This window comes from Schistocerca americana, chromosome 4 (genome assembly GCF_021461395.2).
Source record: "Schistocerca americana isolate TAMUIC-IGC-003095 chromosome 4, iqSchAmer2.1, whole genome shotgun sequence".
NCBI lineage: Eukaryota > Metazoa > Arthropoda > Insecta > Orthoptera > Acrididae > Schistocerca > Schistocerca americana.
In genome coordinates, this window is record NC_060122.1 from 563860976 (window position 1) to 563874213 (window position 13238).

Consider the following 13238-nt stretch of genomic DNA (forward strand, 5'->3'; position numbering starts at 1 on the left):
CAATAGCACTTAACACTTCATGTGAACAAAGAGCTAGTTGTGTTTCACAGGAACATTGTTTTCTAAAGCCATGTTGACTGTGTGTCAATAGACTGTTTTCTTCGAGGTAATTCATAATGTTCAAACACAATATATGTTTCAAAATCTTGCTGCATATCAATGTTAACAATATGGGCCTGTAATTTAGTAGAATGCTCTTACTACCTTTCTTGAGCATTAGTGTGACCTGTGCTACTTTCCAGTCTTTGGGTACGGATCTTTCATTGAGTGAACGGTTGTTTATGATTGTTAAGTATGGAGCTAATGCATCAGCATACTCTGAACGGAACCCAATTGGTATACATTCTGGACCAGGAGACTTGCTTTTATTAAGTGATTTAAGTTGCTTCTACGTTACTCATGATGGTAGCTGTTCTTGTTTCGAATTCTGGAATATTTACTTTGTCTTCTTTTGTGAAGGCATTTTGGAAGGATGTTTTTAGTAACTCTGGTGTGGCAGCACTGTCTTCTATAGTATCTCCATTTTTATCATGCGGAGAAGGCATTGATTGTTTTTTGCCACTAACATACTTCAAATACGACCAGAATCTCTATGGATTTTCTGCCAGGTTTCAAGACAAAGTCTCATTGTGGAAACTGATATAAGCATTCGCATTGAAGTCCAAGCTAAATTTCAAGCTTCTGTAAAAGATCGCCAATCTTGGGGATTTTGCATTTGTTTAAATTTGGCGTATCTGTTTCATTGTTTCTGCAACAGTGTTCTAACCTGTTTTGCATACCAAGGAGGATCAGCAGCAACGTTTGTTAATTTATTTGGTAGAAATCTCTCAATTGCTGCTGATTCTATTTCTTTGAATTTAAGCCTCATCTGGTCTACACTTATATTATTAATTTGGAATGAGTGGAGATTGTCTCTCAGGAAGAAGTCAAGTGAATTTTTATTTGCTTTTTTGAATAGGTATAGTTTTTGCTTATTTTTTGAGGATTTGGCGATTACAATATTCAATCTCACTATGACAACCCTGTGTTCACTAATACCTGAAGTGGTTTTGATGCTTGTTATTAACTCAGGGTTATTTGTTGCTAGGAGGTCAAGTGCGTTTTCACAACCGTTTGCTATTCGCGTGGGCTCATGAACTAACTGCTTGAAATAATTTTCAGAGAATGTGTTTAGCACAATTTGGGATGATATTTTATGCATACCTCTGGAATTAAATAAGTATTTTCACCAACATATTGAGGGTAAATTAAAGTCAACACCAACTATTATTGCATGAGTCGGGTAGGTGTTTGAAGTAAAACTCAAGTTTTCTTTTCACCTTTCAGCAACTGTATCATCTGAATTGAGAGGTCGGTAAAAGGATCCAATTATTATTTTATTCTGATTGCCAAAAATGACCTCTGCCCATACTAACTCACAGGAAGTATCTACTTCTATTTCGCAACAAGTTAAACTACTTCTAACAGCAACAAACGTGCCACGGCCAACCATGTTAGCCTATCCTTTCGGAACACCATTAAGTTCTTCACAAAAATTTTGGCTGAGCTTATATCTGGCTTTAGCCAGTTTTCAATGCCCATAAAGAGTTGAGCATCAGTGCTTTCTATTAGTGCTTGGAGCTCTGGAACTTTCCCAACACAGCTACGACAATTTACAACTGTTATACCGATGGTTTCTGTATCTACGTTCTTCCTGTGTTCAGCCTGCACCCATTGTGACTGAAGCCCTTCTTGTGTTTTCCCGAGACCCTCTAACCTAAAAAACCACCCAATCCATGCCACCCTTTGGCGCAAGTTGAGGAATCTGCAGCCTACACGGTTGCAGAACTGTCTGAGCTTCTAATTCAGACCCTCCACTCAGCTCTGTACCAGAGGTCTGCAATTGGTCCTGTTGATATGCTGCAAATGGTCAGCTCTGCTTTCATCTTGCAAGCAAGACTGGCATCCTTTACCACTTCTGTTAGCCACTCGAAACGAGAGAGAGTCTCTTCTGATCCAAACTGACATACATCACTGGCACTGACGTGAGCAACCACCTGCAGTTGGCTGCACCCTGTGCTCTTCATGGCATCCAGGAGGACTCTTTCCACATCTGGAATGACTCCACCCGGTGTGCACATGGAGTGCACATTGGTTTTCTTACCTTTCTTGTCAGCCAAGTCCCTAAGGGGGCCCATAACACCTCTGTGATTGCATAGATCTTGCAGGCTGAGTGGTTTCCTCTGAAACAGGACAGGCAACAGCATCTGGCTCAGCAACAGTGTCAGCCACAGAGAGCACCTGGAACCTGTGTGTCAGACAAACTGGGGAGGCCTTACATGCAGCCACCTGGGAACTCTTTCGCCTCCTGCTTTTCCCCAGGATGACCTCATGCTCAACCACAGGTGAAGGGTCAGCCTCAGTGCGAGCAGTAATTGGGTTGGTGAACGGTGAGGACCGATTGGAGGACTCGGACAAGCTGGACGTCTGTTGGATCCCCACGGCCAGCCCACAATAGTGGTGCCCATCTACTACAGCCTCAGGCTGTGTAACCAGAGCCATCACAGCCTGAAGCTGAGAGCAAAGTGTCACCAACTTGGCTCACATCTGCACACAACAATCACAATCCCTGTCCATACTAAAGACCATGGAAAACTAAATTATGCAGATAAATGGACTATTGTCATGTGCTGCGCAACTCTACTGTAGTCCCTGAAGAAAACACATGAACTGTATCATCTAATAATATGCAGATATTCAAAAACCTAAGTACCAAAGCACTCAGGTGAAACAAAATAATTCCCCTTTGGTTAGGAACTTGTAATATGTCACAAAATCAGTTTACTTTCTGATGCAAACAAAAATGTGAGAACTTTGGCTTTTAGATATTAAATTTACATGCAGAAACTCAAGAAACTAAACTATTAAAGCACACAGATGATATAATAAAATTCACTCCTGGTTAGGAAATCGTAAATGTCACAAAAGCGAATACTTCCCTGTTGCTGTGTGCTGAGTGAACAGAATGAGTTTAATTTGAATGCTTATTTTGATGTATTCAGAAACATACTACTATGGTGAGTGTTGAGCACTGCAGCAGCATGGCATATGGTTGTGTGCACTGGCCACCAGTGGCGAGGAGACTGGGCATTCTTCCTTAAGCTCTGCTATAGGAAAGCAAAAACCTCTTACAAACAAGCTGCAGGTGGCACACTGAGATTCCACTCTGACTATGTTATTGACCACTGAGATTTTAATTAATAGTCACAATCTTGTTTATTATCTTACACTATAGTTATGTTTAACTCTTTTGCCATACTGAAAAGTTTTGATTTATAGATGTGGAGTTACTACTTCTAAACTTTTTATTCTTGCTTTTCATACAATTACATGTTATTAATTTTGTCTAGTTACTAGCTTAGTATTATGTCTCTTTACATGTTTAATGTGGATTTAAAGCAGTGATTTAATTCCACATATTGTTTGTCACTTCATGTTTTATTGTGAGACACTCATTTTCCCATATGAAATAATTTTAATTAATTACTATGCATATTGCATTTTAATGACAGATTTATGGTATTTGTTACTCATATTCCCTACCTCTAGTGGCCTCAGTTATTAGTATAAGTACTGCACAGATCCAGGCCATCAGAAGCACTTACTGTATACCTAGATACATATTTTGATACTGATACCTACATCAGAATATTTTTATGGTATATATGACTGGTATGCATGACTTTTAATCATGTTGATATTTTCTTACATGTTACTAGGCTTGTTATAGATTTTGCTGCAGCAAATTGAACTTAGTTGGTTACAGCACTGTTTTTCTATTTGTATCAGAGCTGAAGATGGCAATAGCTAAAACCGGTAGTTGTGAGTTGGACAGTTTATGTGATCGAGGCACACCTTTACAAATAAAGTTCATAACATGAACACAGCTCATTTACAGAGTTTATGTCTTTAATTGAATAAGTTACATTAAATGATATTTGTAAGATTAGAGATATGGCGAAAATCTTTGATGGAAGGGTGGATCTACATCTACATCAATATCACTACTTTGCATTTCACATCCAAGTGCTCAGCAGAGAACCACTTTCAGAATATTTCTCAAGCATTTTAATCTTGTATATCATGTGGGAAAACTGAATACTTAAACCTTACTGTGTGGGTTCTGTTTTCTCGTGTTTTGTTACTATGGTCATTCTCACTATAATGCCTTCTGTCAATCCTATCATCTGTTAAGGATTCTGTACCACACAACAATACTAAAGAAGAGAATGGGAAATTGCACTGTAGTCAGTCTATTTAGTAGATTTGTTGCATTTTATAAGTTTGCTGCCAGGAAAACATAGTCTTTTGTTTGCTTCCCACAACATTTTGTATGTGAAAGTTCCAACTTAAGTAATTGTAATCTCTAGGTATCAAATTGAATCAACAATGTTTCGATTTGTATCATTTATTGTGCAACCAAAATTTAACAGAATTGTTTTTAATAATCATGCGGCGGACTTCACACTTTTTATTGTTCAAAGTTAATAGCTACTTTTCACATGATGCTGTTGTTGTTGTTGTTGTTGTTGTTGTTGAGGTCTTCAGTCCAGAGACTGGTTTGATGCTGCTCTCCATGCTACTCTATCCTGTGCAAGCTTCTTCATCTCCCAGTACCTACTGCAACCTACATCCTTCTGAATCTGTTTAGTGTATTCATCTCTTGGTCTCCCTCTACAATTTTTACCCTCCACGCTGCCCTCCAATACTAAACTGGTGATCACTTGATGCCTCAGAATATGCCCTACCAACTGATCCCTTCTTCTAGTCAAGTTGTGCCACAAATTTCTCTTCTCTCCAATTCTATTCAATACTTCCTCATTAGTTATGTGATCTACCCATCTAATCTTCAGCAATCTTCTGTAGCACCACATTTCGAAAGCTTCTATTCTCTTCTTGTCCAAACTATTTATCGTCCACATTTCACTTCCATACATAGCCACACTCCATACAAATACTTTCAGAAATGACTTCTTGACACTTAAATCTATACTCGATGTTAACAAATTTCTCTTCTTGAGAAATGCTTTCCTTGCCATTGCCAGTCTACATTTTATATCCTCTCTACTTCAACCATCATCCGTTATTTTGCTCTCCAAATAGCAAAACGCATTTACTACTTTAAGCCTCTCATTTCCTAATCTAATTCCCACAGCATCACCTGATTTAATTCAACTACATTCCAATATCCTCATTTTGCTTCTGTTGATGTTCATCTTATATCTTCCTTTCAAGGCACTGTCAATTCCGTTCAGCTGCTCTTCCAAGTCCTTTGCTGTCTTTGACAGAATTACAACGTCATCGGTGAACCTCAAAGTTTTTATTTCTTCTCCATGGATTTTAATACCTACTCCGATTTTTTCTTTTGTTTCCTTTACTGCTTGCTCAATATACAGATTCAATAACATCGGGGATAGGCTACAACCCTGTCTCACTCCCTTTCCCAACCACTGCTTCACTTTCATGTCCCTCAACTCTTATAACTGCCATCTGGTTCCTGTACAAATTGTAAATAGCCTTTTGCTCCCTGTATTTTACCATCGCCACCTTCAGAATTTGAAAGAGAGTATTCCAGTCAACATTGTCAAAAGCTTTCTCTAAGTCTACAAGTGTTAGAAACGTAGGTTTGCCTTTCCTTAAACTATTTTCCAAGATAATGGTGCAGTTATCATGTCAGAGTGATTTTGTAATTTGTATTGATATTGCAGTCAGTGAGTGTTAAATGATAATATAATCTCCAAACAATCTAAGACGGCTGCTCATATAGTATCCTAAACCATTTACATATAGATTAAAAACAACAGGGGCTCTGTAATGCTCTCTTGGGATATCTCAGATATCACTTCAGTTTCACTCAGTGGCTTCCTGTCTATTATTATTAACTGTGACCTTAACTGTGAAATCCACTCACACAACTCAGATGATACTCCATAAACTAATGGTTTGATTGGGAGTCACTTGTGATCAATGGTATCAAAAGCCTTATGGAAATCTAGAAATATGAAATCAACTTGAAATCCCCTGTCAATAGTATTTATTACTTTGTATGAATAAAGGGGCAGGTGTGTTTCACAAGACTAATAATTTCCTAGTCTATGCTATCCATGTGCCAATAGATAACTTTCTTTGAGGTGTTTCATCATATTTGAATATGGCATGTATTCCAAAATCTTCCTTCAAATTTATGTCAGTGATATGTGGCCGTAATTCAACAGATTGCTCCTGTTTTCTTTCTTGGGTACTGGTGCGACCTGCCTTGCCATGGGTGCTAGCAGCGGTTCCCATCAGATCACTGAAGTTAAGTGCTATCAGGCTGGGCTAGCATTCAGATGGGTGACCATCCAGTCTGCCGAGCACTGTTGTCAAGTGAGGCACACTTAGCCCTTGTGACGTGAACTAAGAAGCTACTCGATTGAAAAGTAACAGCTCCAGTCTCGTAAACTGGGATAGTGGTGTGCTGATCATGTGACCATCCATACCCGTATCCAGTGATGCCTGTGGGCTGAGGATGACACGGTGGCTGGTCTGTACCGTTGGACTTTTGAAGGCCCGTTTGGATGGAGTTAAGATTAGTTTAGTTCATTGGTGTGACCTATGTAACTTTCCAGTCCTTAGATATGGAATTTTTGTCAAGTGATCAGTTGTATATAATTTTTAAATATGGAACTATTACATCACCATTCTGTGAAAGGAACCTAATTGGTATACAGTCTGGAAGACTTGCCTTTATTAAGTGACTTAAGATGTTCTGTTTTACTGAGGGCATCTGCTCCTAAGCTGCTCTTGTTGGCAGCTGATCTTGATTTGTATCCTGGAATGTTTACTGATATTCTTTAGTGAAGTAATTTCAGAAAACTTTGCTTATTAACTCTGCTTTAGTGTTACTGTCATTGCTAAGATCTTTGTTATCAAACAGTGAAGGTATTGATTGTTTACTGCTACTGATGTACTTTACATATACCCAGAATTTATTTTGATTTTCTGCCACACTTTGAGACAGAGTTTAAGTGTGGAAACTATTACAAACATCTCCCATTGAAGTCTGTGCCAAATTTCGAGCTTCCCTAAAATGTCACCAATCTTGGATAAAAATACTTACTTTATGTTTGTTGTGCTACAATTATAAGGTCTGTGAAATTAATGCCATGTTTCCAGGATGAGGTGACAATCTACATCATTTGGCACTGATGTTCATAGTGGTCTGAATGACAATTTTACTCCCTGCAACTACAATTTTGCAAATCCCAGTGCATAAGAATTTATTTATTCTTGTTTCCTCTTAACATGCATTCCAGCTGTAATAATGTAGTGGATTTTCATTAATAGTTGTGCAGTCACAGATGGAAAAATTGGCCATTTGGTGCAAAGGTCTGTTCTTACTCCATGCAGATGAAATTTTGCAAATCCCAGTGTATAAGAATTTATTTATCCATGTTTCATATTAACAAGTGTTCAAATTGGAACAATCTCATGGATTTTCATTAATAGGTGTGCGGTCACAGGTGGAAAGATCAATCATTTCTCAAGGCTAACAAACAATTGTTTATGCCTGGGGTATGCTACTGGATGGAGTCCCCGTATGAGTCAGCTTCTAAACTTTTGCCACTTAAACGTGAGTACTTATTCAAAGATCTATCTCATTCTTTATACTGTGAATCTGCATAAGAAAAATGAGTGTAAGATTGCTAATAATGGACCAAGATAAATGAAATGCTTAGATTTATTTGTTGAATGCCAAACTTGAAGGTAAATGCAAATGTTTCCCTCTCTATAAAAGTAAAAGGCAGAGAAGTACACAGTAAGCCTTAAAAGCAAAAAATTCCATATATATCATTCATTTGGAAGAATGTAAACCACTGATAAAGACAATGTTATTAGAGTTTTGAGAGAGAAGACCAGGCAGATATTGTCTAAAAGGAAGATATGTAGTGGAAAGCAATGGTTCCTTCCTTTTTCACAGAAGGATTGCACATTTATTTCCACATGAAGTTGGCCATTACCCCACTGAAAGATGACAAGTACCTAGATACAGCACTATGCTAATAACAGTTATATTTTTTTAATATTAAAATGGCCTGCAGTTTACTATTTCACAATTTTTGTTAAGTATAGGAAATATTTTGTGAAAGAAAATATTAAAGTATTTTTTTTTCTATTTTCTTTTTTTCCCTTCAAATTATGACCATAGACTGCACAGTTCACTTTTCATCACGTATTATACTTGCTATTAAGGTATACACTGAAGTGACAAAAGTCAGGGGACAGTGATATTCAGCTATACATATGGTGGTAGTATCATGTACACAAGGTTTAAAAGTGCAGTGCATTGGCAGAGCTGTCATTTGTATTCAGGTGATTCACGTGAAAAATTGTCCAGCGCGATTATGGCTGCATAACAGTAGTTAGCAGACGTTGAAGGTTGGAATGGTAGTTGGAGCTAGAAATGAATGACATTCCATTTTGGAAATTGTTAAGGAATTCAATACTCCAAGAGCCACATTGTCAAGAATGTGCCGCAAATACCAAATTTCAGGCATTATTCCTCACCAAGGACACTGCAGTGACTGACGACTTTCACTTAATTACCAAGAGGGGTCGTGTTTGCATGGAATTGTTAGTGCTATCAGACAAGCAACACTGTCTGAAATAACTGCAGAAATCAGTGTGTGACACATGCCAAATGGATCCGTTAGGACAGTGCAGTGAAATTTGGCATTAATGGCCTTGGCAGCAGACGACGAATGTGTGTCTTTGCTAACAGCATGACATCGTTTGCAGCACGTATCTTGGGCTTATGACCATATCAGTTGGACCCTGGACTATTGGAAAACTGTGGTCTGGCCAGATGAGTCCCAATTTGAGCTGGTAAAAGGGGATGGTAGGGTTCAACTGTGTTCCTGACCCCATGAAGCCATCGACCCAAGTTCTCAACAAAGCACTGTCCAAACTGCTGGTGGCTCCATAATGATGTGGGCTGAGTTTACATGAAATGGACTGGGTCCTCTGGTCCAATTGAACCAATCATTGAATAGAAATGGTTATGTTCAGCCCCTTGGAAACCATTTTCAGCCATTCATCGACTTCATATTCCCATGCATGTCACCAGACCACAATTGTTTGCAATTGGTTTGAAAGGTATTCTGGACAATTTGTGTGAATGATCTGGTCACCCACAACACAGACATAAACCTCAATGACCATTTCATGCACAAAATCCTGCACTGGCAACCCCAACGACTTGTTGAGTCCATGCCACATTGAACTGCTGCACTACTACAGTCAAAAGGAGGTTCAACATGATACAGTATTAATAGATATCCCATGACTTCTGTCACCTGAGTGTGTAAGTTAAAGAACATATTCATACAGAAAGGTCAAAGAGTGCTTCTGTTTGAATAAATTCCTAAAGGAGAATCTGGTACAGGTTGTATTTCATATACTCCCACTGAATTTACATTTGTGTAATCTGGTGAATCAGAGTTTTGTATAGGAAAAGGTCACATGTGATACCATTTTGTTGTTTTCCTTTTGCCAATTATATAATTGTTTTATATTTGGTTGATAAAACATGCTTAAGATTGCTGGTGTTTTTCTTGCAGCATTTCTTAAATTAAGATTCTTTTCACCTATTTATGTCATTCTCCTGGATGACAAATGTATGTGTGGCAAATTGTATTGTTCATATTGTGCACATCCAATAATTATTGTTAATCAGTCTAATATAATATCCACATACCTAGACATCTATCAGAATGGATTACGGACATTTTGCAAAAATTTTTTATAAGATTAACTGCAGTTTCTCTGTATCCTGCCAGTGAATTGCCATTTGTGTCTTTATCTGACTGGTTAAGTAAATATGTTTTATTTTTTATTTTGTGAGAATAGTGTTCCTCACTGAACATGAGAGGCAGATGATATGTGTTTGCTTGGTGTGGAGAGTAAAACAGATGGATAAAGCACGGGAACAATGTGATAAAAATGTACAAAAACAAAACAGTGGCTTTATTGGAACATTAACAGGCACAACAAAAATGCAGAATGTATTTATGAGAGTAACCTGCCACAAAAATTTCTGTGAACAAAAACTCTCAATTGAGTTGGTGGGGTAATCCCACCACTCATGAAGGCATAATGAGCACACATGAAGACACCATCATCCAAGTGTGGTGGAATCAGTTTATACAATTTTGTAAGACAGCAAGTTAAACATAATTAACATTCTTGGGGTATGGTGAGCACTACTCAAACATTGTGGTCAAGGAAATACACAAATACAGATAAATGAACTTGGAGGTACCATGTGTATCTGCTCTAACACAGTGATTGTGAAGCAAAATATAAAATAGAAGTAAACTAAGTTGAGGTATCATGAGTGAAGCTAATCTAACACAATGATCAAATCAAAATGCAATATACAAATAAATGAACTTGAGGTACTGTGAGTAATGGTAATCTGACACAGTGATAAGACAAATACAAAATACAAACAAACATATTTGAGGTACTGTAGGTGAAGCTAATCTAACACACTTGAGTATTTCGATCTCTAATGGTCACATGTGTGGTGCCATAACAATTTGTGTATAGTTCACAAAAAAGAGTTGGGATCTTGCCGGACACACTGTAATTTAATGGGCTCCTTGAAGTGGGCACTCCACATTCGGGACAAGTGGACACTCCATATTCAGGACACAAGGCTACAAGGCAGGTGCTGAATAATGTTGTACTGAAGTGTGGTATCAATCTCACCTAGTAATTCTCCCCGAGCATTGTGGGAGGCTGAAATGCTGCTCACTTTATAGACACATAAAAATGACTCATCATTGGTGTCTTCACCTATCTGTAGCAAGCTGTTTAATTGTGATAATGAAAGGGGTAACTTGAGCATAAACTTAATACCACAGGAACACTAAATCACTGCACTCGTCATGTGGACAGCTCAGTGTTGGTGCAGGAAATTCCGGAAGTTGGGGACACTACCTTTAGCATGCTTTAGGGAAACCCCCATACACTGTTACAAAGAGGTGCATAACAGAGAAACCTCTTGTCCTTGGATGTCTACAGTTCATAATGTGGTTTTCTGCCAGGTGATGCTTTGTCTGTTATAGCATGATATCATTGGCTAGAGCAGACAGGCGGCAGCACAAATAGTGTAATGGGACACTCTCTGCTAACATCACCTTTTTTCTTTTTTCTTTTTCTTTTTTTTTCTTTTTTAAGTAGAGGTAGTTGATACCAGGAATATTTTTGAATCTTGTATAGGTGAACATTACCTAAGCTGCTTAACTAAATGAATTGCATTTGATTTCAGGCTGAAATGGACAAAAAGAAAATAATTTGTTAAAATCGATATGTGCTGGCTCCATGTGTGCAGTTGAAATTGCTCTTCTTTTAGAAATATTTGAAATTATGAAATATCTGGCATACTTAAAATTCCTATTATTAATTGCACAATATAATGATAATTATTAAATTTATTTCTGGATTCATTTAAAAAATAATGATATAACTTGGTGAAGATTCTTCTTTTGTCAAGATAGTTTGTAAACTCTTTGGAATACTATTAGTGTCACAAAATGTTAGGAGTAGTGAGCATGTCTCTGATGGAATTGGACATGTTTTTAATTTGGACAATAACAATGTAATTGTTGCTTCTTTTGAAAGTGGAGATTGTAAAGTCAGTGTGATATAGAAGAGTGTGACATGTGTTGTTGTTGTGGTCTTCAGTCCTGAGACTGGTTTGATGCAGCTCTCCATGCTACTCTATCCCGTGCAAGCCTCTTCATCTCCCAGTACCTACTGCAACCTACATCCTTCTGAATCTGCTTAGTGTATTCATCTCTTGGTCTCCCTCTACAATTTTTACCCTCCACGCTGCCCTCCAATACTAAATTGGTGATCCCTTGATGCCTCAGAACATGTCCTACCAACCGATCCCTTCTTCTGGTCAAGTTGTGCTACAGACTTCTCTTCTCCCCAATCCTATTCAATACTTCCTCATTAGTTATGTGATCTACCCATCTAATCTTCAGCATTCTTCTTTAGCACCACATTTCGAAAGCTTCTATTCTCTTCTTGTCCAAACTATTTATTGTCCATGTTTCACTTCCATTCATGGCTACACTCCATACAAATACTTTCAGAAATGACTTCCTGACACTTAAATCTATACTCGATGTTAACAAATTTCTCTTCTTGAGAGACGCTTTCCTTGCCATTGCCAGTCTACATTTTATATCCTCTCTACTTCGACCATCATCAGTTATTTTACTCCCCAAATAGAAAAACTCCTTTACTACTTTAAGTGTCTCATTTCCTAATCTAATTCCCTCAGCATCACCCAACTTAATTCGACTACATTCCATTATCCTCATTTTGATTTTGTTGATGTTAATCTTATATCCTCCTTTCAAGACACTGTCCATTCCATTCAACTGCTCTTCCAAGTCCTTTGCTGTCTCTGACAGAATTACAATGTCATCGGCAAACCTCAAAGTTTTTATTTCTTCTCCATGGATTTTAATACCTACTCCAAATTTTTCTTTTGTTTCCTTTACTGCTTGCTCAATATACAGATTGAATAACATTGGGGAGAGGCTACAACCCTGTCTTACTCCCTTCCCAACCACTGCTTCCCTTTCATGTCCCTCGACTCTTATAAAAGCCATCTGGTTTCTGTACAAATTGTAAATAGCCTTTCGCTCCCTGTATTTTACCCCTGCCACCTTTAGAATTTGAAAGAGAGTATTCCAGTCAACATTGTCAAAAGCATTCTCTAAGTCTACAAATGCTAGAAACGTAGGTTTGCCTTTCCTTAATCTTTCTTCTAAGATAAGTCGTAAGGTCAGTATTGCCTCACGTGTTCCAGTGTTTCTACGGAATCCAAAGTGATCTTCCCCGAGGTTGGCTTCTACTAGTCTTTACATAATAGAAAAAAAAAGAGGTACAATCAGAAGTCATGCTACAGGCATTCTTAATATTTATCTAGTCACCTGGTACCCACAACGTAAAACATTCCAGCCTCAAGAATCTACTCCTAGACATACTGCAGCCAACAACAAGAAAACGTAGATATGTAAAAAAAGTATTTTGTACATCTTACACCTCTCAAAGCTTTTGAAACTAATTAAGAGATTGAAAATTTTCTGATGCTGTGAGGGAGGGTAAGATTACAGTGGGTAATAAATGCATTGCCA

The 13238-nt window shown here is 37.9% G+C and overlaps 1 protein-coding gene across 1 annotated transcript in view; it reads left to right on the top strand.

Annotated features, from left to right (window-relative positions):
- LOC124614042 (integrin alpha-PS5-like) overlaps nt 1-13238 on the top strand; it is a 586089-nt gene that overhangs the window by 122599 nt on the left and 450252 nt on the right. The window contains exon 4 of the mRNA XM_047142872.1: nt 7528-7651. Coding sequence (XP_046998828.1) covers nt 7528-7651 — 124 coding nt within the window. The remainder of the gene's footprint in view (nt 1-7527; nt 7652-13238) is intronic.